Raw genomic sequence first — 25,999 nt, 5'->3', positions numbered from 1 at the left:
GGACGCTGGACCGACTGAGCCACCCAGGCGCCCCTAAAAAAATTATTTTTAAATTATTTTTAAATTATTATTATTTTTTTTTTGAGAGAGAGGGAGAGACTCAGAGCAAGGGAGGGGCAGAGAGAGAGGGAGACACAGAATCCGAAGCGGGCTCCAGGCCCTGAGCTGTCAGCGCAGAGCCCGACACGGGGCTCGAACTCACAGACTGCGAGATCATGACCTGAGCCGAAGTTGGAGGCTTAACCAACTGAGCCACCCGGGTGCCCCCTGATTGTCAGCTTTGTGATGCACATGGCTACTTGGTTCTTTGTGACATCGGTCATATTTTCATTTTTTAATTAAAAAAAAAAAAAGTTTATTTATTTATTTTGAAAAAGAGAGAAAGAGAGTGCAAGCAGGGGAGTGGCAGAGAGGAAGAGAGAGAATCCTAAGCAGGCTCCGTGCTGTCAGCCTAGAGTCTGATGTGGGGCTCGATCTCATGAAACGTGAGATCGTGACCTGATCGAAACTAAGAGTCTGAAGCTTAACAGACTAAGCCACCCAGGCACCCCAAGAGATTTTCTTGGATTTAGAGGAAGAAAGAACACACGGAGAAAATGTCTTACGTGGTGAATGAGGTGAAGTAGGGCGGCTCCATTTCTGTGACCATAGGTTCCAAAACCTTGCTGTTTTCCTAGGCCTGTGTCCTGCAGCGTCAGAGGAAGGGCTCCATGAGCAGTGATGCCAGTGCCTCTACTGACTCAAACACCTACTATGAGGATGATTTCAGCAGCACAGAGGAGGACAGCAGCCAAGGTAGAGGCCTCTTTTCCATCTCCCAGGAGATAGTTGCAACAGGAAGTTTCTCCATTGGCTCGCTTCCGTTAGTTTCCTGTTTGCCATTTTCCCCTGCCTAGCATGGATCCTGATTTTCTGTGCCCTCAAAGGTGACATGTTATTCAAGAGTAAGTTGAGCTGTGGAAAAATGGATGGTAGAAATTACTCTCAGTGAAGCCCAGATTGCTTTTCATCCTTTCCCCTCCAAGATCAAAATACATCTCGTTTCACGTTTCTTTCTGCATTAACCCATTTGTGTGTAAGGTGATTGGTTTGGCTGTTGTCATAGATGCGTGGTGTGGGGAGGCGTAGGGAGACAAACTCCACTCTGTTGCAGTGAACAACAGGGCAAAGTGAACATTCCCTTCTGCCTTTGTTTGGAGAGAGATGGAATGAGATAAATATCTCCAGTTCATTATAATTGGGTTTGTGGGAGCGGTGTATAGTATTGTGAAAGGTGCAGTTTTATTTGTGTATCTGAGAGAGCGCGAGCGAGCGAGCGTGAGCATGTGTGTGCCCTGTCTCTCGTCTGTGAGAGAGAGAGAGAGAGAGGGAAGGTGTGTGTGTGCACAAGCATGGGAGGGTCAGATGGAGAGAGAGAGTCTCAAGCAGTCTCCACACCCACTGCGAGATCATGACATGAGTCAGAATCAAGAGTCAGACGCTTAACTGATTGGGCCACCCAGGTCTTAATTTGGGCTTTATAACCCATGGACAAGTAAACATTTGTTTTTCAAAACATTTGGCTTGTTGGCAGTAAAGTGAGGTGGTTCTTTCTTCGTTGGGCTCCTTTAAAAAAATACCAGTTTTATTGAGGTATAATTTATGTGCCATAAAACGCTTCTGGTTTGCTTACACACTTAGAGGAGTATTGACAAATTTATGAAACCACGTTACTCCCACTGAGTCCAGATAATCCTCGTGTTCCTTTTGACGTAGACTGTTTTACAAAGCAGGTGTGCTAAAAAAGTTTTTACATTGTGTTATTTTTATTACTTCTCTCTTTCTCTGTTCCAGATGATGACAGTGAGCCTATTTTGGGGCAATGGTTTGAGGAGACCATCTCCCCCAGTAAGGAGAAAGTGGCACCTCCACCCCCTCCCCCGCCCCCTCCGCTGGAGAGCTCGCCTCGCGTTAAAAGCCCCAGTAAACAGGCCCCCGGTGAGAAGGGCAACATTTTGGCTAGTCGCAAAGATCCTGAGTTGGTAAGAGTAGATTTCTGAGGTTTAGGGGAGGGAGAAATGGGAAGAAGGGGTGTGAAGAGCAGACCATTTGAACTCAGACATTTTGTAGATTGGTTAATTAACTGTCATGTTTAAAGGTGTTTTTACTTAGGGCCTGAGTGTACTGATTGCATTTGATTAAATAACTTGTACCCTTGGTGTTGCTTCTCTGATTGAGGGTTAGTAACATAGCCTTTGGAGTTAGAAGTGAGTTTGGATCTAGCTTTTACCACTCACTGGCTTTGAGACTGTGGGCAAGAATCTAAACTTCTCCGAGCCTCAGCGTTGTCTTCTGTCGTATGGGAGTGATAGTACCTGCCTTTAAGGGTGTTGCGAAGAAGTGAAGAGCCCTTAGCATAGGTGTGGTACGTCGTTAAATGCTCGCTAATTATTTGTTCAAGCAGTATTTCTAGATGATGTACTATCAGCCCTGTTCTAAAGCAGACACGTCAGATACGGACCTCACTTTCATACAGCTTAGTCTAGTCAAGGCTGTGGACATAAAACATTTACACAATAATTCAGTTTCATTTTGAGAGAGCAGTAAGGAGCTGGGAATTCCCTGTGTGTATAATGATCATACAGGCTTCCGAATTCCTTATTCCAATAATGTCCCCGAGCTGAACAAATACAGGGCCTTGGAGGAGTGAAAGAAGCAAGTCTGTGTAGAAGCCTCTGTCTTCACACGGAGTTTTCTGAAGTCTGTTGTGTTCAACTGGTGCCATTTTTTGTAACTGGAAGAATTATGTGGGAAAGATTGTCATAGTTAAGCTTAGCCCCACTCCCACTGTAGGGGCTTTAAACTCTGACTTGAATTCATTGCATTTGTTCCATCAGCTCTATGGGCGTGTTTTATTTCTATTTAGATTGAGGATTTAGAGGCACTCTGGGCTTATGAGCCTGACATGAACTTCTCTGTGCTCTCTTTAGTTCTTAGGTCTGGCTTCCAACATTTTGAACTTCATTACCTCTTCCATGCTGAACTCACGGAATAATTTTATCCGAAACTACCTGAGTGTGTCTCTTTCAGAACACCACATGGCCACCCTGGCCAGTATCATTAAGGAGGTGGACAAGGATGGACTCAAGGGTCAGTAGACAGGATCGGTGCCTGGCGGGTTTTTTTCCCCGGTGGGGCTTGGCGGTCACCGGGGCGGTGTAATGCATCAAGTGGCTGCTTGAGTCATTGGCTTTCTTATTTGCCTCCAAGGTTCATCAGATGAAGAGTTTGCTGCTGCTCTCTATCACTTCAACCATTCTCTGGTAACTTCTGATCTTCAGTCGCCCAACCTGCAGGTTTGTGTGCACTGTGACCCTTTGGCCAAGCGCCGTCTGTGTCAGCTCCCGGTGGGCTGTAGCCTTCCAGTCGCAAAGGACCATAGTTTATCCTGGAGACCCCCTCACTGGAAAGAGTGTTGAGAGATGATTATGTCCCACTGCCCTGATGAGGATCATTTTAGGGAAGAGGAAGTGTGTTCTGTATCCCCAAGTCATTCAGTAAACTGAAAAGGAAAAATGATGAAAACCCCTCCTGAGGACTGTCGCAGTAGGCAAGCGGACAGAATAGATGAGAGCGGTTTATAAAAAAGGGAAATACACATGGCCAGCAAACGCAGGAGATGCTTAACTTAATTAGTAATCTAAGAAATACATGTTGAAATGTGTGTTTTAAAAGAATCATTCAGGCGCCTGGGTAGCTCAGTTGGTTAAACATCTTGATCTTGGCTCGGGTGATGATCTCACGGTTTGTGAGTTTGAGCCCCGCATTAGGCTCTGTGCTGACGGCACAGAGTCTGCTTGGCATTCTCTCTTCTTCTCTTTCTGCCCCTTCTCTGCTTGCACTTTCTTCGCACTCTTAAAAATAAATAAATAAGCTTAAAAAAAAATAATCATTCAAATTACAGGAGTAGGTGTTTTCAGATAGACTGCTATTTGCAAACTCACCACGAAAATAAAGCCTAGGATCTTGATTGTAAGTTTTGAAATCTTAGGGTTTTCTCTCCCCGCTGGTAGGTGATGTTCTGAATCCTGCATCTCAGATTCCTTCATTCGTTATTTTAATTTATATATTATATATCCATGTATGTATACATATATACATACATATACATATATATGTATATGTATGTATATATGTATTTTATTTACTAACAATTTTTTTGAAGTTTATTTTTGAGGGAGAGAGAGAGTTGGGGGGGGAGGGACAGAGAAAGAGGGAGACAGAATCTGAAGCAGGCTCCAGGCTCTGATCTGTCAGCACAGAGCCCAACACGGGGCTTGAATTTACCATGAGATTATGACCTGAGCCAGAGTCAGATGCTTAACCGACTGAGCCACCCAGGTGCCCCTATATATATTTATTTTTACATTCGTAGTCCTTAAAGTTTTAAATTGATTGTTTTAAGCATTATAGTAATGATACCGTGCTATATCTAATCTTTTTAGGTTTTCTTTTTTCACTTAATATTATTTACCACTATGTTGCCCAGGTTCATTTCTATTACTGTTAATTCTGAAGTTCTTGCTTTGACTGCTGTCTGCTGTCCCATTGTATCTGTGACTATACCAGCTCCCCTCTGCTCCCATTGTTGGACCTTTGGATTGTGTCAGATTTTGTTGCTATTCCAGTTGTTGTTGTGATCTTTGTTGTAGAAGTCTCCTGTGATAAAACAAGGGGTTCTCTTGGGTAGAGAACTGGGAGTGGAATTGGCAGGATATGGAGTATGTGATTGTAAGCAGGTGATGCCAGACTGGTCTCTAAAGTAGCTACATCAGTGGGGCACCTGGCTGGCTCAGTTGGTGGAGCATGCGACTCTTAGTCTCAGGATTGTGAGTTTGAGCCCCACATTAGGTGTAGAGATTACTTTAAATAAATAATAAATAAAATAAACAAACAAACAAACAAACAAACACAGGAGCTGCACCAAGATTTATTATCACCAGCAATGTGTTCGAGATTTGTGGGTTCACTTTCCCAACATTTGACAAGGTCATATTTTGAGAATAACTTATTTTTAACACGGTCAGAGTTTGTGGTTCTCATTCTTTAGTGTACATAAAGATCCCTGGGGAATTTGTTTAAAAAAATGCAGATTCCTAGCTGTGGCCACCCTTCATCTCCCCTAGAAGAATTAAATTTGGTAGATCTCCAGTAGTTTGCCCTAAGATTGTTTTGAAATTTTTTTTTTGTTATTCTTAAGGTTATTTCAGTGGATTCTCAGAGTCAGGACACAATCGAAGAGATTGCACTTGCCCCAAAGGGACAAAATCTAGGAAGCAATTTCAAGAGGTTAAATTTGATTCTTAAAATCCTAGGCTATTTGAGAAATTCTTTTTTTTTTTTTTCCCCCCACTTAAAGTTTATTTTGAGACAGAGAGAGACAGAGCGATGCAGAGGGGGCAGGGCAGAGAGAGGGAGAGCGCGAATCCCAGGCAGGCTCCATGCAGCCATCCCAGAGCCGGTGTGGGGCTCGAACCCACAAACCGTGAGATCACGACCTGAGCTGAAACCAAGAGTCAGACACTTAACCTACTGAACCATCCAGGTGGACCTATTTGAGAAATTCTTAAAAATTCATTTCTTTGTTGGGGCACCTGGGTGGCTCAGTCTCTTGAGCACCTGACTTCGGCTCAGGTCATGGTCTTCTGCTTTTTTTGGACTTAAGTGCTGCATTGGGCTCAGTGTTGTCAGTGCCAAGCCTGCTCTGTCCCATCTCTCTCTGCCCCTCCCCCACTCCAGCGCTCTCTCAAAAATAAAATTAACATTTTAAGAGCTTATTTCATCGCTTAAAAAGATAACTATAAAACCTATTTATATGTACCTATTGTTAGATGAAACAGAGTGGGGTTTTTTTGGCAGGAAAGGGAATATAAACAGAGTGGTAAAGTTGTTGACCTAAGATGAAGAGAAGAAAATTCTTCAGTCAGCATATGGCCTGCAGCTCCTTCTCAGACTGTATAGGGTCAGGAAGTCGTGTCAAAGTTACGAGCTCCTTAAGTTTATTTAGGGAATAACTAAGATCTTAAGTTTATTTAGGGAAGTTTCACAGTTCACAGACTTGGCCTTTTCCTGCCGAAACTTGTCCAAATAATGGGGGAAGAAATATTTTTCTGTAGAGAATAGGAGTTCTTAAGACTCCTGTAATGATGTTGTCCTCATAGCATGTAAAAAACTAATTCCAGACCTTGTGTGGACATGCACCTTGTCTTCCCATAACCACTGACTTTATGTAGAACAAATCCTCAAAACTCCCTTCTCATTCCATCTCCAAACATGGGCTTTTAAATTCTGCCCCCAAATTTCATTGCTATGATAGAAGAGAGTAAAGGATGGTTAGTGTAATTTAACGACCTGCTATTGAGTTCCCCTGCCCTGCATATTGTTTCTCTGGGATCATGTACAGAGTCCTGTCCCTTTATCAAGATACCTGAGTGCTATTGCAGGACATACACGGTGTCCTTAAGGTAGGTTAGCAGAATGTAGCTCAGTCTGTGAAAGTAAGCAGATAGAAGTTTCATCACAAAAATTGTCTTCACCTATCAGGTCATAAAAACTGGTTCCGAGTTGGTAAGACCAGTAGGCCTGTTCCCTGCTTCTAGGAGAAATTGAAGCCTACTTATTTACTTCCCGAGATGACATCTTGGGAAGAGGGCTTTCTGTTGAAATGCCATGTGCTTGGTTGGCATGGCTTCTCTGTTCTTTCTTTCAAATTTGTTATTAGAGCAGTCTAGTAAGATGATTTGTGTCTTCTGAAACCAAACGAGAAAGCAGGCCTTGTGTGGTTTTCATTGTCCTGCTCTACTGGCCATTGGGGATTCTCTCTGTCTCTAGCCCTGTTGGGGATGGCACTGAAGGTTCCAGCTCTCTAATCATAGGGTTGGTTCCCCTGGCAGTCAGCCCCTGGCCTAAAGCTGTCGAGGGGCCTCCTTATTATAAACATAGGTAATGCTAAAAGGGGCTTATTATGAATAACAAAACACGTTCTTCTCACCCTTGTCAGGAAATGATGAGAGTTTTAGGAGCTCTGTACCAGGAATGAGACAAAGACCAAATATACATTTCTTCTTACATCCCGGGATCACAGGGGCTTAGTGTTTAATAGGTATCAGGTTTCAGTTCGGAAAAATAAACAAGTGCTGGAGATGGATGGTAGTGATGTTTGCACAGTGTGTGTGTATTTAATGCCGCAGAACTGTGCACTTAAAAAATGGTCAGTTTTCGGTTGTTTTTTATCACAAAGTAAAATGAGAAACATACCTGGCACATAGTATTAGTGCCTACTCAACATTAGCTGCTGTCTTTGTTACTATTACCATTTAATGTTGTGTTTATAGTTATTATATTTATTATTATGTATAAAATTATAATAATTTAACGTTACCGTAGAGGTCTGAGTTCATTCATTCATTCACAGAGTATTCATGGAGCACCTACTGCATGCCAGGTAGTGTAGGCACTGGAGAGATCCAGATGATTTGAGTTAGTGTGAGATCATAAGAAAAGGGGGAGATAGGAGATACCATGTGGATAAAGGGCCCATGGTAGATAGAGATCACGGGAAACTATTTGAACGGGGTAAAGAACACGGATAGGAGAGAGTCTAAGGTGTTGCCTGGGTTTACAACCCGGATGAGACCAGAAGGATGCTGTTGTCTTTCGTAGAAAGGGGCCATCGGCGAGAAGGGTTAGTTTGGTGGTAGAGGAGCCGTGCTGAGTGCTCGGGGAGCACTCCTGGGTTTGAGTCAGCTCAGAGGTTGTGTGTACTCGTGGATCGCTTATTTATGCACGGTTGCTCAGAATGGTCCTTTGGGTTCTTGAGCTACACGAGGCACAGTTTGCCATTTTCTCTTTTTGTTTTTAAAAACAGTGTCACCTTACCAGCCCAACTGTCTTGCCGTCCGTTGTGGTTAGCCAGCCTCGAAACCATTCTGCAGTAGAGCTTGAGCGTTAGGCTCTCCTTAATTTTTCAGGTATTTATTTATTTTTTTTAGATGTTTATTTTTGAGAGAGAGAGTGTGAGTAGGGGAGGGGCAGAGAGTGAAGGGGACAGAGGATCCAAGGATGGCTCTGCGCTGAACTCAAGAGAAGAACCGTGAGATCATGACCTGAGCGTAACCGAGTGAGCTGCCTAGGCTCCCCGAGGCTTTCCTTTAATGGAGTAAGCTAAAAGCAGTTAAGTAGGCGTTACCGATGTGATTATTGATTATGTTGCTTCCTGTGTCAGAATGTTGCATCTTACAGCCCTTTCAATCCAATGAGAAAAACAATTTGTATGTTTTTATATATGAGAATTCTATGTAAGAATTTGGTGTGTAAGAATTGTGTAGCATATATTAACTTTTTTAGTTAAACGGTTACCACTACCATTAAAGCCACTTTAAATATGATGACGTTTTGAGGGGCCAGTGGGTTGAAGACATCTGGAAAGTAGTTGGAAATGTGAGTCTGAAATTCAGAACTTAAATTAAGAGTGGTAATGTGGTTTTGGGAATTATCCACTAAGGGGCAGTCGTTGAAGTAATGAGAAACAGCAAGGTGGGCGGGGGATGGCCCGAGCGGCGAGGGCTGGGGCCAGGAACCCAGGAGAGCTGGCATTAAGCAAGGGTGGGCACGGGGGTGCTCGGGCTGGAGGGGGCACTTCAGGCTAGGCCTTGGTTGGTGGGCTATGGCTCTCTTTTACTTCTTAGGAAGCCCTTTTCCTTAGGGCTAATCCAGGCTTTGAGGAAGGCTTGGTCATTTTTTGCGGCTCTGAGGCCGGAGACAACGGACACAAAACAAAAAAACCCTCTCTTAAAAAAAAAAATCCTATAAATAACATTGTAACGTTACATTCTTCCACCAAATTCATGGTTTATGTTTTTCCATGTTTCTTTGTAGTCCCTGTCTGTGTAGATAGATGCACAGCTTTGCAGTTAAAATCAGAACATCAATTCATCTCTTTTTTTCTGCTTCTTTCAAGTTTTACTATTTCAAATATTACTCCATTAAGTTTAAAAAAATTTTTTTTCTAATGTTTATTTTTGAGAGAGACACACACACACATAGAGTGCAAGCAAGGGAGAGGCAGGGAGTGAGGGAGACACAGAATCCGAAGCAGGCTCGGGCTCTGCACTGTCAGCACAGAGCCCGACACGAGGCTCGAACTCACGAACTGAGAGATCATGACTTGAACTGAAGTCGGACGCTTAACTGACTGAGCCACCCAGGTGCCCCGAGAATGTAGATTTTAGAGATGAATCTGGTTTGGGCAGTTGGGAGTCTTGTGGCTTAGTGTGTTTTTAAACCACTCTGACCTCTGTTTCCCGCATCAGTAGAATGGAGCGCATACCCAGGTAACATCGTGGCCCAGAGCGTTGCCTGTGACAGTTGGTGTGCGGCACTTAGTCATGATAACTGCCCAGCACATGGGAACTACTCCTGGTTATCTGTGACATTTTGAATGGTTGTTTCCCAGGAATGGGGTCCTCTGGGGTGTTACCTAAGAACATAATTTAATTTGGCAGACTTAGAAACTTATCCTGTATCCTGAGGTAACTATGATTTGTGTTTTCTGAAGCCAAGTGAGAACACTGGCCTTTTGTCTGGTGTTCCATTGGCATCCTGCTCAGTTTGTGTGTGTGTTTGAGAAGATAAGTTACAGCTTAGATAACTGAGCTCAAAGTCAAGCTCATTTGAAAGACACGCTACAACTGGAGGCAGAGGCACAGCCCTGACTAATTGGAGGTGCCTTGACATCTTACAGGCAGATTTCTCTGCTAATACCGTTCGTACAAGTGGGTGGACCCACAGGTGCGGGACCGACCTCCCCACTTGGCGTATTACTTGTATATAACTGGTTATCGAAGAAAAACTGTCAGCCGTTAAAATTGTTCAGGAAGTTTTCTTCTGAAGGGAAGACTTTTCGTGTTCTGCCTGTTTGGAAAATCGTCCTGATTCTGCCGTCTCAGTTTGCATCTCTGCATTTCTCCTTTTTCAGGACCCCATCTCTGACACCAATTAACTGTAGTTGTGAATGGGGCTAGATGAGTAATTTTCCCTCGATAGTTTTCCTGTTTGTTGAGCGAAGTGACCTTTCTGCAAACCGCGTCTGAATCTGAATTTCTGTGTGCCCTTTAAAATACTCCTTCAGCGCCGAAATCAAGAGTCGGGTGTTCAACCTACTGAGCCACCCAGGTGTCCCTTGACTTTTTTTTTTTTATGTCTTTCCTTTGCAGTCAATATATTTTATTTTCTGAGCTACCTATTCAAAATTTTCCCATTTAAACCATTATGGTGTGTCCCTTCCTTACTGAATTGAAAGGTTCTTTGTAAATTCTAGATACAAGTTCTTAGTTAGATAAATGTTTTTAAAATACTGTTTCTCATACTGTGGCTTGTCATTTCTTTTATTAAAAGTGACTTTTGAAGAGAAAAAAAAAATACTCCTCCAGCATAAAGGGTAACATTTAGGGCTCATTGGTAACCTTTGGCCTCATTCCCTGTCTTTTTCCTAATGGTTTCCTGTGTGTCTTTTCCTGGCAGAACACGCTGTTGCAGCAGCTGGGAGTAGCGCCTTTCTCTGAGGGCCCCTGGCCCTTGTACATTCACCCTCAAAGCCTCTCTGTGCTTTCACGCCTTTTGCTCATCTGGCAACATAAAGCCGCTGCTCAAGGTGATCCAGATGTCCCTGAATGCCTTAAAGTTTGGGACAGGTAAGAGAACTCCAGGTGAAGCCCTGCAGAGAAGGTTATGGACTTTTTTGATTTGTTTGACTTCTTTGTAGTTAGTCCGTGGCTCTGAGGTGGTATCTGCTGATGGCACAAACTGGTGAGGGCGGACGAGTGTGTGTTTCCGGTGGCCTTGGGGGAAGAGGTGCTGTTTAAAAAACGGGAGCACCAAATTAGTTATCTAATTAATTAAATAAGTAATATAAAAAACAGAAGTACATAAACTGGTCTGGGAACAAAGTCATCCGTTGGCACCTGGGGGGGTTTGGTTGCAGTTTTGAGACATAACCTGACTCCTGAATGTAACCGATTCAAGAGTCCTGTCCTGATTTATTGAAAGGTGGGGAACAGGAAAGCCAGCTCTGTCTTTGGCTGTTCTGTTTTCAACGTGAAACCACTCCAAGTGACTTGCAGTCTTTTTTTGGACAACTTTTAAAGAATTTCTTCACTTGGGGGAAGCTCAGATTAATCATCGAAATCCTCTTTAGATGGACCTATATTTGCCATTTTTGTTTACATGGTTAGGAGCCTTCAAAGCAGTTTGTTTTCCTAAAAGGCTTTGCTTTTCTCTTCCTCATTCTGTGATCAAATAGCTGTAATGCTGGATTTGAGAAATCCTAAACCTCCTTGAGTGCCAAAGACCCACTGTGTTTTTTCCTGGTGGAATCTTGCAAAAAAAAAAAAAAAAAAAATGGGGAGGGGGGTTGTCGGGGGAAGAGACGAGGATGAGGGAAACCTTTATTAAAACACAAATCTCTTTCCTAATAGCCAGAGGCAGTGGAAATAGTTGGCTACATTCATTCCTTTTTTGCATAAAATCTCTTCTGACAAGTTCTCCGAATAGTGTAATTTCTTTTTATTGCTTTTTACCGCACCGACTCATTTTGGACTGTTACCATGTAGTGAATTTAACCTGTAGGGCTAAGCTCTCAAGATAAGCTATAGAGCCAAAAACGATAGGGGAAAGTAATTGAACTATCTCTACCTGTCCAGGTTTATTAATTAAAAAAAAAAAAAAAGGAGCCACCGTTTTGGGGGCTTCCGGTTCTTTTCATGGTCAGAAATGGCGGAGTGCGTGTTAACACTATCACCACAGTCGACAGGGAATGTTTTGTGGTCGAGTCTTGCTTTTCTGTAGCCAGGATTGAGTTCTTAAATCTTCTCTTTCCACGTAGATTCTTGTCTTCCTTGATTTGTTGTCTTGATGCCTGGGTTTAGAAAGCTTAACTCTTCCAGCACGTGACACCGTGACTCGTGGGGGACGTGTTCTGACTTTGTCCACCAGACACGTTCTCCTTTTCTCCGCGGTAGGTTCTTGTCGACCATGAAGCAGAGCGCCCTGCAGGGGGTGGTGCCCAGTGAGACGGAAGATTTGAACGTTGAGCATCTGCAGCTGCTCCTCCTCATTTTCCACAACTTCACCGAGAAAGGCCGGCGGGCCATACTGACCCTGTTCGTGCAGATCATCCAGGAATTGAGTGCCAGCGTGGAGGCCCAGGCGCGCTCCGTGCCCCTCATCCTGGCTCGCCTCCTTTTGATCTTCGATTATCTGCTTCATCAGTATTCCAAAGCCCCTGTGTATCTGTTCGAGCAGGTACAGATGAACGCATTGTTTTCGCTCTACTGGCTGTGATTGAGAGTGTCACTCTTCTTGAGTTGTGGTGATCCAAAGCAAAATGACCTGCTTACTTGAGGTTTCAGGTGTTTGTTGTGGTAGGTTTATGATTAACCTTGGGAATACCACTGGACTTCTGGATGTGCACTCACGCTTTGTACCTAGCCAGGAGCAGTAAGTGTAGATTATTTGATTTGATGCATTTGTGAAAATTGGATTATAGGCTCTGTTCACAGATATCCTTTGAATCACCCCACTTTATACCTGTGTCTAGCTCTGCGCCCCGAGCATCGGTTCCCCCCCAACCCGCCACTCCCCACCGTGAATATTTGTTAGTGGAGGAATGATGGTTGAGCAGTAAGTTTTATGGATTAGTAAATTCTTTTGTTGTAAGGATCCAACACGAGGATGGGAGGTCCAGGTAAGGATTATTCAGCATTTCCTAAAATGTTTGCTTGAGTGCTATTCCTATTAAACTTCAGCAAAAAAGATTGTTCCCCAAAAAAGTCACGGAAAAATCTAAAACTTTTGTTTTGGCTTGTGAGTTTCCCAGTCTTTGATATGTTGGTCAGTTGTGATGCCTGCAGTGAGATGCTGAATGTGGCTGTGTATCTTTCTTAATTTGAGTATTTGTGTTTTAAAAGGTACAGCATAACTTGCTGAGTCCTCCTTTTGGGTGGGCAAGTGGATCCCAGGACAGCAGCAGCCGCCGGGCGACTTCCCCTCTCTATCATGGGTTCAAAGAAGTAGAAGAAAACTGGTCTAAGCATTTTTCATCAGGTCAGAAAAAAGACGGTCAGTAAGAAGCTGACTCATTGGCTCTCGTTGGGGGGATTAAATTTGGTATTTGGAGACTCCTCAAGGTTTAGTCTATTCCTTATAGGTGGCAGATACCAGTGGATTCAAAACATTTTCAGAAATAGACCGTTGCATATCCCACGTTGATTTAAAAACAAAAAGCAAAAAACCATTGATACATAAGAATTAGGAATTCTTGTGTATGCTCATAGAGTACAGTATTTGGATTTTTGCCACTTGGAGTGATTACATTTAATTTTTCAGAGGAATGGGGTTCTAACCCACAGGCTAAATTTCCTTTTGGGTCATGGTGGAGTCTATTCAGAAAACGATGGGAGCCATGACATTCTCTGCAGTGTTTCTCATAGAGCAGGTGTCCCTTCTTTTGATGAAGTGCCTCTTGTGTTTATCTTTAGTTTGTGTTTGCACACTTCCTGAGGAGTGTAAGCTGTTGAGTGGAGTTTGTGGAAACTCCTCAAACCTTAGATCCTGTCATTGGGATCTCCTAGTAGTTAGTCCTGTTGATATTGGGGAGACAGCCATTTAAGTTTAATGCAGTTAGTCTGTGGGCCCAATTTTGATGATTAACTTGGTGTTTGCAGAGCACCTCTGTTACCTCCTAGAGCAGTGGTTCTTAACTAGGGATGCTTGGGCCCCATGCCCAGAAGGGACAGTTGGCAATGTCTGGAGACCTATTTGGTTGTCAAAACTGGAAGGGTGCTAAACATCCTGTCGTGCACAGGATAGCCCTCCCTCAGCAAGGAATTATCTGGTCCAAAAGTCCGTAGTGCCAAGGTTGTTTGTGTTTTCAAGTGTCCAAAGGGTTTTCTTAATTTTTACATTTTATACTTACTAAGCAGAATCGAGAATGAAACCATTCTTCTAACGAGCTTATTGTTTTTCAGATGCTGTCCCACAACCCAGATTCTACTGTGTCCTGTCCCCAGAAGCCTCAGAGGATGATTTGAACCGACTTGATTCTGTGGTATCAGGAATTTTAAAACCCCATTTTACATGTGGGTCAGATGGTTTCCACCAAAATCAGCCTGGCAGGGGAAAAGGGAGTCACTTGCTTTTTGTAATGAGGGAATTTGGCCTGTATTAGGATTTGAGGTTATTCTAGAAGGAAAATATTGTTTTGAGATTTATTCGCTGGGCTCCACTTTTGCTGTAGGGGACCCTTCTTCCTGTCTTTGTTGGCGTGTTCACATGCCGATATTTTAACGGACAAAAATAGTTGCCTCGTTCTATAGCCTGCACTTGTGTGCGCACCATAACCCATCAGCTGGGAGAGGTCCCTGAGTGGGAATCTTGCTGCAGTGAGAAATTCATAACTATAATTTGAATGAGCTGTTTTGTCAGTTCTGAGGTTAAATGGTAGTGTATGGGTTGGAGGAAAAATATTTCAAAAAATGGGACAGAATGATTTTCTTTCTCTCGATATTAGGCGTGCGATGTTCTTTTCTCCAAGCTTGTCAAATATGATGAGCTTTATACGGCACTGACATCACTGCTTGCTGCTGGATCCCAGCTTGACACAGTCCGGAGGAAGGAAAACAAGAACGTAACGGCCCTGGTAAGACCACCGAAGCCCAGGCTGATGATGAAGAGTTTGGGATGTGTTTGATGATTTGGTAGCTGTTCTACCAGAAATTTCTTTCTGGGGTCTAATCAGTTATTGAATTATCTGTTTCTTACCTTCAGCGAATGGTGGTTGATAGGTCACATTGAAAGTCTCCCACTGGAGCTTTTCCTGTGGTCCCATGAATGTGTCTCTGTACCTCTAGAAGTTATGACAACAATTAGAGCCACAGAAAGGGCCACCTGATTGTGGGCTTGCGAGGCAGAATGTCCTGCTCTCTTTTGGTTACTTGGTAAATTCTTGGGGAGCCGAAGTTGTCTTAGAACTGTGATTTTGGCTTGTGAGATGTGCAAGTGTGGAGCACATTATTTATATGTGGGTTCTAACATGTTCTGCTTTATTATTGGATGTATTCTCTATAAAGATGTGGGGAGCAGACTTGAGAGCCAAATCTCAGTTGAAAATCAGGACTCTACACAGTCTGCTCTAAATGTATTCAGGGGGTGCCTGGGTAGCTTAGTGGGTTGAGCATCCGGCTTCGGCTCTGTCATGGTCTCACCATTTGTGAGTTTGAGCCCTGCATCAGGCTTTGTGCTAACAGTTCGGAGCTGGAGCCTGGAGCCTGCTTGGGATTCTGGATCTCCCTCTCTCTCTGCCTCCCCCCCCCCCCCCAACTTGAGCTCTGTCTCGGTCTGCTTTCAAAAATAAATATTAAAAAAAAAATGCTGTATTTGGAACAGTTCTCACTGTCAGGGAGCTCATGACGCGATAGCAAGTGCTATTGCTGTGATTGCTCTTTGCTTTTTCCAGGAGGCCTGTGCCCTTCAGTATTACTTCTTGATACTGTGGAGGATCCTAGGGATTTTGCCACCATCGAAGACTTACATGAACCAGCTGGCCATGAATTCCCCTGAGATGAGTGAATGTGACATCTTACACACCCTGAGGTGGTCTTCCCGTCTCCGCATCAGCTCCTACGTCAACTGGATAAAGGTACCACAGTGTGACACAGGCCTTGCTGCCAAAGGGTTGTCCAAAGTCACCGTGCTCTGTACTTGTGGGAACTTGTTAATTTAAGAGTAATGAAAGCTTTAGATTCTGTCTGTGTCAACCTTCTGAACACGTTTTCTTGGCTGTCCAAATAGGATCACCTTATCAAACAGGGCATGAAGGCTGAACATGCCAGTTCTCTCTTAGAACTGGCATCCACCAAGTGCAGCTCAGTGAAGTATGACGTTGAAATTGTAGAGGAATACTTTGCTCGACAGGTACGTTAGTTTTGGGTTCATAATGACAGGATTTAGCTTCTGCTGCAGTCTTTCCCCACAACTAATTAGTATCTTGGGTATCTTTAAAGATCTCATCATTCTGTAGCATTGACTGTACCACCATCTTGCAACTTCATGAAATTCCAAGCCTGCAGTCCATCTACACCCTTGATGCTTCCATCTCGAAGGTCCAGGTCTCTCTGGATGAGCATTTTTCTAAGATGGCCGCTGAGACTGATCCTCATAAGTCATCTGAGGTCACCAAGAACCTGCTTCCAGCCACCCTACAACTCATCGACACCTATGCATCGTTCATTAGGTGTGACAGGCTGCCTGCCCACGGATGTCAAGATGGGGAATTTAGATCCTTCGGTGGTTTGCTTTCCTTAGAGGCCTGAAAATTCTTCACATTGGACTTAGCGGTGTTTTTTTTTTTTTTTTAAGTTTATTTATTTATTTTGAGAGAGAGATCAAGTGCTGTAGGGGCAGAGGGAGGGGAGAGAGAATCCCAGGCAGGCTCTGCACTGTCAGTGTAGAGCCCAGTGCGGGGCTTGAACCCAAGAACCATGAGATCGTGACCTGAGCCGAAATTAGTAAGAGTCTGACACTTAACCAACTGAGCCACTTAGGTGCCCCTAGACTTTGTGGTTCTAGGTACTGTTCACTGTGCAGATCCCAAAGGACTCAGAATTGTACACATTTTTTATTTTTATTTTTGTCAGCTTAGGTTTTTTCTTTTTTCCCCCTCTCTTTGTAGACTGCCTGATGAGGGAATTTTCAAATAGTTCAGGAAGAGTCGAGAAGTTTGATTTCTATAAATCTTTAAATATTTTGTATCATTTACCTTGTAGGATATAAGGAAAGGTAACACAATTTCTCCAGACATGTCATTTCTGTTACTCACTAAGATAAAGCTTTAAATGTTTTTGAATTTCATGGTAGGTAGTTAGAGAAAAAAATTTCCTAATGAGTTAGAGAGTATTTTGAAATCCAGTCCTTTCTTAAGTAATAAACACTGCAATTTGCATGCCCTGTAGACTTGTTCTGTGGGATGTTTAAATATTGTGGAATTTGTTTTCAGTGTATAAAAATTAGGAATTTGTTCACAAAACAAGATTTCAGGCTTTTCTTACATTGGAAGAGCTGGCAAAACTGGGCTTGACATCCCATGTGACATTAACACACTGGAGTTGAGGAGTGGCTGCCCCTTGTAGCTCTGCCCACCGGGCCCCTTTATGCTCATTTACTTTATCTGGTGCCCGTAGGATTTCACTGTTCAGCTCCTGTTCTTTGGAACTTTTGTGCTGAAAGGGACTCGGATTGTTATAAAGTTTAATGTCTGGGTGTGAGTGTCTTGGAGTAAGTAGAGCAGAGACTATTGCTAGAGGCACAATTTTTGACAATATATGAGCCATAAGCGTGAGTAGGAAATGTGAGTGCTTGCTTGTGCCAAGTACTGATCTAGGTACCAGGGATATCGCAGGGTCAAAGGTGACCAAGTCACTTCCCTCTGAGAGCTTGTGGGCTCTAATCTGACCCATTAATTAATGCCAACAGTTTGTATACTGTTAATAAATGTTCCTGGCAAGTAAGTTTGGGAAGTGCTGAGTAAATATAATTGAACAGCTTTCGAGAAAGTATAGTATAGTTGATCCTTGAACAGCATGGGTTAGGGGCACCAATCCCCCTGTGCGGTTAGAAATCCGCAGAGAACTTTTGACTCCCCAAAACATAACTACTAATAGCCTGCTGTTGATCGGAGGCCTTACTGGTAACATCAAAACGATCGATTAGCGCGTATCTTGTATACAAAGGTATCATATCCCGTATTCTTACAATTAAGTAAGCTATTTGTAAAACATAAAAAGATAACATCATACGAAAACCACAAGGAAGACAGAATATGTTTACAGTACTGTACGGTATTTACCGACAAAGATCCACGTGTGAGTGTACCTGTGCAGTTAACACTTAATGTCGTTCAAAGGTCAACCGTACTTCTCAGAGCCTTCAGTATATACATTGCCAAACTTCCAAGGCCGGGGAGAGGTGGGTGGATAGTGTTCAATGTTCGCCAAGCTCATCTGTCCTGGAATTATGTTTTGGGAACATTTCAGAGGATGGGATATTCTTTGGAAACAGTTGCCCATTGGAATTTGTAGGAGATTAGAAATGGGTAGGTACTCTCAACTATATTTAATAGATTAGGAAACTGAGATAACAGGTATTTCAATTTGTCTAGGGTAGTTTCTCCTATGATGGGAGTAGATTACTTCAGTTTTCATGTAGCCCCCTGTTTTTTCTTCAGAGCCTATTTGCTACAGAACTTTAATGAAGAAGGATCCACTGAAAAACCATCCCAGGAGAAATTGCATGGCTTTGCTGCTGTTTTGGCTATTGGCTCTAGTAGGTGCAAGGCCAACACTCTGGGTAAGTGAATTTGAAAATGCTATTACTACCATTGAGTAATAGTATAATGCTATTAATACCATTGAGAATGAGTACTACCATTTATCTGCCTGCCTGCTGACATTTACCACTCACTGGGGCCTTTGTGTGTCAGACACAGGTGTGTGTGTGTGTGTGTGTGTGTGTGTGTGTGTGTGTGTGTGTCTATCTGTCCTCTCAGGAGCCCTGTGAAGTGTTACCGTCCCCTTTTACTCATTAGGAAACTAAGTCCTCGAAGTTAACTTGCCCGAAATCCTGCATCTTGCAATATGTGGAGGCTGGGATCCAAACCAACATCATTAAACCAACAGCATTAAACTGTTGCTGTTAGCACAGATCTTTGTTCTTGTTTTCTTTTTTCTTTTTTTTTTTTAGTTTATTGATTTATTTTGAGAGACAGCATGAGCAGGGAGAGGCAGAGAGAGAGAGAGAGAGAGAGAGAGAGAGAGAGAGAGAGAGAGAATGAATCCCAAGCAGGCTCCACACTGTTGGCACAGAGCCCAATGCAGGGCTCAAACTCATGACCATGAGATCATGATCTGAGCTGAAACCAAGAATCAGACACTTAATGGACTGAGCCACCCAGGCGCCCCTGTTCTATTTGTCATTTATAGAGATCAGGAAGATTAGCAAGCTGTCCCTTTGTGCTGGGCAAACCTCTTCCCTTTTTTAGGAATGATCTGATAGAAATGTAGGATGGGGAAGCAAAAGGACTTGAGCAGGACTGGAGTGAAGGGCGGTAGTTACCCTTTAAATTTATAGCCATTTGTATTTTCCTGAATTGCAAGCTTTAAATGCCCTTTCAGTGTTCAGGTAGTCTGTCTCACTTGAAGAAATTAAATTCTACTACTTCATCAAACACTGTTCTTGATGTGGATTAAGAATCCCTGTCCTCAGATTTGTCTTAAGGAGAAAAGAGGTCAGAGTGCTGCCCGTCCACAGAGGGTGTAGCAGAGGCTGAAGAGCGGTCTTAGCCTGACTTGTAGCGACATGCCCCCACTTCGCATCTTGTTTTCAGTTGTCGTCTTTATTTGCAAGATTAGAAAGTGAATGTGATGGGAAGTGAAAACCTTATAATCGACATTGTTAGCTATTAAGCAGTTAGTTAGCTCTTGGACATAGTACTGCTATTGAAACACCCATCTAAGCGATCTTCGTAATTATTTTGACAGCTTGGGCAATGGTGTTTCTTTCTGCATTTGGGCTTGGCTTTAAAATACTATGTGCCATTCTTTCCCTCTGGTGATGAGTTCTCATCCTTCCTGTCGCCTCCAGGTCCCACACTGGTTCAGAATTTACCATCCTGGGTGCAGGCTGTGTGTGAATCCTGGAATAACATCAACACCAACGAGTTTCCCAACATTGGCTCCTGGGTGAGTGTCTGTTCTGGGAATAGAAATGTGGAGCACCGGCTATTCTGTGTTCTGTTCTTGTTCCTTAGGCTGAAACTAGCTGCCACGAGGTCTTGGTATGCAGCAGTATATTTGCTAATGATAATTGATGTTTGAATCGATAATCAAAGCCTTGAATTACCCAAGCGGTACCCAGGTGGTCGTTTTGTTAGGAAGTCTGGGTTACCCTGTTAAGTGGACGACCACCTTATTACTATGAGTGTGTTTTTTCGTCTGCTTAAGACTGGGATGTGAAGATGAATCGTATTAAGTGTAAAGTGCTGACAAGATCTAGCATCTGAATTCTCAGAAGATATAAACTGTTCCATTTTCTTTTTAGGAGAAATGTCAGGCGCCTACTCCTTTTGTAATGATTTTATATAGTAGCTTTTAGGTTCTCTAGGCTCTTAGAAGACTGTAGAATCTTCTGTCCATTTACTTGACCTTTGTGGATGCTCTAATCAAATTACCTCTATTAACAGATAATTCCGTTGTCACAGTTCTTTGGAAAAGCCAAATATTATAATCTTGTTGTCCTGCTTTGTAATCGTGACCCCTATTTACATCACCCGGAGCTATAGCAGAAGGATCATGAAGATATTTTAATGGAGGCTCTGGGGCTTTGCAAAATACAGATCCTTCTTAATTATGAGAGACAGTAGTCTTAATGTGAAGTATAATGTATTCTAATGATTTGAAACCTGGTATTGGGTATCTTAACTTTGTACTAACATCTTAACTTAACTTTTGAAATTTTAAGTTAACTTTGTACTCACTACAATTTGTTAACTGCTTTCAGTGCTCCACCCCACGTTGCTTTCCAGGATGGATAATAGTATATACTGAGTAGAGCCGTTGTCTAGAAACCTCGGTGGAGGTCTTAGTTTATGTCAGTTGGTTTTTTTCCCCCACACGAGAGTTTATCCCAGATAGGTAGACGCTTTTTCTGTTCTTGTCTGTTTTGTTCCCTTCCAGCGCAATGCCTTTGCTAATGACACCATCCCTTCGGAGAGTTACATCAGTGCTGTGCAGGCTGCTCACTTGGGGACACTTTGTGGCCAAAGCCTGCCCCTGGCTGCTTCCCTGAAGCACACCCTTCTCTCCCTGGTCAGGCTGACTGGAGATCTTATTGTGTGAGTACCTACTGCCCAGCCCTCGGTGCTCGCTGTGCCTGCGTCCTGTCGTAGCTAAAGGAAGACGGGATGTAGGGCTGTATAATGATGCTTTTCCTGCATGCTTCGATAGCAGAGAGAGTATTGTTTCAGAGTGAATAGAGTGTGAACATTCATCTAGAATGCCATGTGAAAGGCAACAGGATACCTCCTCCCCTCCTGCAGAAGAGGCCATGCAGGCTTCAAATCATATTGTAATTTTGAGGTGCTTCGGGTCGGAATTTGAAGGTGGCAGTGATGTATTTCAAATCACGTGTCTCCAGAATCATCACGGGAGTTAGACTCTGCTATTGTGGGGCTGGGACAGGCCAGTGGAGGCATGCTCTGTCTTCCAGTACATAGGTCACAGGTGAAGTCCCGTATCATATTGCCTTAAGCATGGTCCGGATTCCTGGTAGTTCTAGAAGAGTTGTCTGGGTTTCTAGTTTAGGTTTCAGTTCATTTTCTTTTCTGAATACTCTATAAAATACACCTTACATTATTTAACATTTTAATAAATGGGCTTTTTACATGGAAATGATTTTTGTTTTTGATAGAATAACGAAAAAGAAAATTTTGAAGTTGTATGATTACATCTATGTAAAAAAATAACTGCCAAGGGAAAAAAAGCCTGGGGTAAAAGCTCTCACCCCTCAATAAGTGATTGAATTGCCCGGTCCTTGCCTTTGCAGCTAATTTTGGGGGAGTATATCCATTGACATGGTTCCATTTTCTTTGAAGTTGGTCCGATGAGATGAACCCGCCACAGGTAATTCGGACCCTGCTTCCCCTCCTTTTGGAGTCGAGCACTGAGAGCGTCGCCGAGATCAGTAGCAACTCCTTGGAGCGCATCCTGGGCCCTGCGGAGTCTGATGAGTTCTTGGCTCGAGTATATGAGAAACTGATCACTGGTTGTTACAACATTCTGGCCAACCATGCAGATCCCAATAGGTGAGCCTGATCTGAGCAGACATCAGGTTCCTGTGACCTCCTGCTGTTTTCAGTGAAATGTACTGGCTTCTTTATGTCATTAACTCATGACTTGTACTTTTTAATTGAAAGTTCTGTGCTTATATGTCTTCTCTTAATGATGAATTCTTAAGAATCAGCATTGAGTAGATGGAAGGCTTAAATGGTTCATATTTGGAAACTTTAAGTCATTGAATGGATGCTTATCAAGCACTGTATTAGATACAATGAACCGTACAAAGGACCTTCATAAAATTTCTAATATTTTTGTAACCCTGCTTCTTTCGGAAATGGGTGGTGTGGAATTAGGTGGTCTGTCACCATTGTCTGACTTTGGTAGTTTAGGTCTTAGTGATGTAGATGAGTCATGAGGAACAGCAAAGTAAGCTGCAGTTTTGTCCCACTGAGAAGCGGACAGATAAAGGGTCCAGTACTGGGGTTTCTGGTCTTTTTGTTGTTGATGAATCCATGGTTTCATCAAGGGCTCCTTTTTTTTTTTTTTTCTTTTCCCTCCCTTCTTCCCTCCCCTCCCTTTTTCCCTCCCCTCCCTTTTTCCCTCCCCTCCCTTTTTCCCTCTCCTCCCTTTTTCCCTCTTCTCCTTTCCTTTCTTCCTTCCTTTCTTCCTTATAATTTAAAACAGCAGCAATGATTTCTTTGGACTCTTAGAGATTGAGTACATCTGTTATCTCAGGTTTTATTAACTTTTTAGTTTTATTATAATTCAACTTGTTAAACATGCACCGAGTTCCTACTGCACAGCCAGGCTTTATGCTAATAAGTTTTGGGGGAAAAAAACCCAGAATATTGCCCTTAAGGTTTAGTGATAAACTTTGGGTTTTTAAAAATATTAGGAAGGCATTGACACAGATTTTATTTCTGGTAGTTGACTTTTCTTTGTGCTTCTCAGTGGACTGGATGAATCCATCTTGGAGGAATGTCTCCAGTATTTGGAAAAGCAGCTGGAAAGCAGCCAGGCTCGTAAAGCCATGGAGGAATTTTTCTCTGACAGGTGAGCTGTATTTTGTTTTCCTCAGTGAACAGTTTTTGAATGCCTTCTGAAAGTAGTAGGTATTTCTTCTCAGGGAGCACCCAAGGCCTGCTTCGGTGTCTGTACTGTGGGGAGGACTTAGATTCATTGCTGACTCCTTCAGGTTATTGATGAGGGGGTTGACTTCATGAACACCTAGTGTGGTCCATTGGCAAGTGGCCAGTTCCCCTGGGAGAGATGACATCGTGAAGACATAGAAGCGGATGCCTTTTATGTGAGGCTTAATGTGATTCTTCCATTTTTCCCCCCTTCTGCCTCCCAGTGGGGAACTGGTGCAGATCATGATGGCAACAGCCAATGAGAACCTGTCTGCTAAATTCTGCAACCGGGTTCTGAGATTCTTCACCAAACTCTTCCAGCTGAGTGAGTGACAGCTTTTGGTAATCTTCTTATGGGAACTTTGATGTCCGGCTAATACTGTGCCTATCTTCTGCCTGAGTGTAAGCACCGCATAACAAGTGCAGAGAATCCCTCTGAGAAAGTGTGGAAGGAAGTTGAAAACTTGCTCGAAGCCTTTCCTTCCCTCTTTCCTGGCTCACAGTCTGCGCTTCTCCCCCTCTCCCCCGCCTTCCTTCACTGACCGGAGTCTCTCGGTCTGTCCCTAGCTGAGAAGAACCCTAACCCGAGCCTTCTGCACCTCTGTGGCTCTCTGGCGCAGCTGGCGTGTGTGGAACCTGTGCGTCTCCAGGCCTGGCTCACGCGCATGACTGCGTCACCCCCCAAAGATTCCGATCAGCTGGATGTGATTCAGGAGAACCGGCAGCTCTTGCAGTTACTGACTACTTACATTGTTCGGGAAAACAGGTAGAACACGTGCGTTCAGGTCAGGTGTCGCGAAGAGCCCCAGATGAACGCTGAGAGTATTTGTTACTTTCTTTCCTTCAGGCATTGGTCCTTAACGTTTTGAACGATTCCACGGCTCCCCTCACTAGGCTTAAGGAATCTAGTGGAACTCCTTGGTTTTTCCCGTGGAAAAACTTTTGCAGTGCCTTGGCCTGTCATTTATCGCATAGGCGAATGTTTTGTGCTCTACTAGCCAAAGTCCGAAACTGGGTGCATGTATATGGCAAGGGGGAGAGAGTCACGTATTTAATGTTTAATTTGCAATGTCTCTTAACGACTCTTACAAATTGAGAAGTACAGTCAGACTCCTGTTGTTTTATTTAACTAATTTGCTATTTCTTTTCTACCAGCCAAGTTGGGGAAGGTGTGTGTGCTGTGCTTCTGGGCACCCTGATCCCCATGGCGACAGAGATGTTGGCCAACGGTGATGGGACTGGTTTCCCTGAACTCATGGTTGTGATGGCCACCCTGGCCAGTGCAGGTCAAGGTGCTGGCCATCTTCAGCTTCACAATGCTGCTGTGGACTGGCTGAGTAGATGGTAAGATGAGGAATTTGGAGGAGCCCATCACTCTTAGAGAAAAGGGGGAAGAGATCATTAATTGCAAGGTATTTTCTTTGTAGCTTGCAGTGAGTATAAAAAGAAACTTGAGTCTACGTTTTTATTGGGGATCGAGGGAGTAGCCTGTAACTGTTCACTTTTTTTTTTAAATCCATCAGCTCCTAAGCTTTTTTTGTTTTTTAATGTTTATTTTTGAGAAAGAGTTAGAGAGAGAGAGAGACCAGCGTGAGCGGGGGAGGGGCAGAGAGAAAGGGAGACACAGAATCTGAAGCAGACTTCAAGCTCTGAGCTGTCAGCACAGAGCCCGACATGGGGCTTGAACTTAGGAGCTATGAGATCATGACCTGAGCCGAAGTCGGACACTCAACCGACTGCAACTGTTCACTTTAGACTGAATCTTTGTCATATCCCTGGGAGGGTTTCCTGTTCGTTACCCCTGGGGGAAGTCTTAGGGAAAGTGATAAGTGTCAGTGAGAAGACTGGAGCACCCCAAACCTCAGTGTTTTTCTGAGAATGCTTTGGCTTCCCAGTGTCTACAAACTGATGCAGGATTCATGAAGCTACTTCCTTTTCTTTGGTTCCTTAGATGATTTTGTGTCTCCCCCCCCCCCCCCCATCCCCTTTTTTTTCCCCTTTGGGACAGCAAGAAATACCTGTCACAGAAGAATGTGGTCGAAAAACTGAATGCCAATGTAATGCACGGAAAGGTAAGCAAAATGCAGAGAGACAGCAGTCGGCGAGTGATGATCCTTACCTTTGTGGTCACATAGAAGGCTCTGCTTCTTACTGGCTTGTGTCCCTGGCCAGCCTGCCTACAATTTCAAAGCCCTGGGAGTGTATAATTCCGAACTGTGTGCCCTTGGGCCTTTGCTGAGTGACGAGGAATGATAGGAGGGAACTAATATGGGAAGCAGTATCCAACTGAATCCTTCATAAAACCTGGTGGATTCTTGCTATTTTTAGCTATTGGTGTGCTGTGGAACTGGAGCTGTGTGCTCTGAGTAGGTGTTCTGTGCGGTTACAGACTGCCTTCTCAGCTCTAGTCCAGTTGCTAGAATAGTTTAATTTACCCGAAGGTTCAGGGCATCTCTGAGAAGGGTTTGGAACTGACCAAAGTCCACGTTCAGTTGTTCGCCCGCCCCACCACGGGCCTGCCGTAGGTCACCGAGAGCGGGTAACCGGCCTCTGAGACCCAGCAGCATAGCGCTGTTTATTTCTCGGTAATGAGACGATTTAAATTTCAGTAATTTCAGCCTTTCTTGCTCGTCTTTCTCTTCTGAGTCTGAACCGTCGCTGCAGAGTGAAGAGCTCAGAAGTCTGAGGCCTTGATGCCAGGCTGCTGGGTCCTCAGGCAAGCACGAGCTGCTGGCAGCTGTTTGCTGGAAAACTTGTGGCTTCATTTCCGAAGCTGTTCCTCTCTTACTGCTTTCACTTAAAAGTCTTTCGCTAATGGTTAGAAAAAATTGCTAATGGTAGGGAGAAAGCCAGCGAGAGCCTATTTGTACTTTGAATCTAGTCTGTTTTTCCTTTCTTCATTTAAATTGAGGTATACTTGACAGGTAACCCCGTATCCGTTTCAGG

The 25,999-nt window shown here is 43.6% G+C and overlaps 1 protein-coding gene across 4 annotated transcripts in view; it reads left to right on the top strand.

The window, feature by feature from the left end:
• Nucleotides 1–25,999, top strand: part of UBR4 (ubiquitin protein ligase E3 component n-recognin 4) — a 132,128-nt gene that overhangs the window by 21,020 nt on the left and 85,109 nt on the right. For 3 of the 4 annotated variants that reach the window (XM_042997357.1, XM_042997358.1, XM_042997355.1), the window contains exons 14-34: nt 678–795; nt 1,834–2,021; nt 2,970–3,129; nt 3,250–3,335; nt 10,561–10,730; nt 12,057–12,339; nt 13,005–13,155; nt 14,064–14,143; nt 14,606–14,734; nt 15,551–15,733; nt 15,886–16,008; nt 16,098–16,327; nt 18,317–18,438; nt 19,732–19,829; nt 20,823–20,980; nt 21,740–21,949; nt 22,875–22,976; nt 23,278–23,378; nt 23,621–23,819; nt 24,209–24,397; nt 25,062–25,125. In XM_042997357.1, the coding sequence (XP_042853291.1) occupies nt 678–795; nt 1,834–2,021; nt 2,970–3,129; nt 3,250–3,335; nt 10,561–10,730; nt 12,057–12,339; nt 13,005–13,155; nt 14,064–14,143; nt 14,606–14,734; nt 15,551–15,733; nt 15,886–16,008; nt 16,098–16,327; nt 18,317–18,438; nt 19,732–19,829; nt 20,823–20,980; nt 21,740–21,949; nt 22,875–22,976; nt 23,278–23,378; nt 23,621–23,819; nt 24,209–24,397; nt 25,062–25,125 (3,144 nt within the window). The remainder of the gene's footprint in view (nt 1–677; nt 796–1,833; nt 2,022–2,969; nt 3,130–3,249; nt 3,336–10,560; nt 10,731–12,056; nt 12,340–13,004; nt 13,156–14,063; nt 14,144–14,605; nt 14,735–15,550; nt 15,734–15,885; nt 16,009–16,097; nt 16,328–18,316; nt 18,439–19,731; nt 19,830–20,822; nt 20,981–21,739; nt 21,950–22,874; nt 22,977–23,277; nt 23,379–23,620; nt 23,820–24,208; nt 24,398–25,061; nt 25,126–25,999) is intronic. The other variant, XM_042997359.1, reaches the window with a different exon arrangement.

The sequence above is a fragment of the Panthera tigris genome, chromosome C1, assembly GCF_018350195.1.
Source record: "Panthera tigris isolate Pti1 chromosome C1, P.tigris_Pti1_mat1.1, whole genome shotgun sequence".
In the NCBI taxonomy this organism is placed as follows: Eukaryota; Metazoa; Chordata; class Mammalia; order Carnivora; family Felidae; genus Panthera; species Panthera tigris.
Note: the sequence above shows the minus strand (reverse complement) of the source record. Positions and strands in the feature narration are given on the sequence as shown.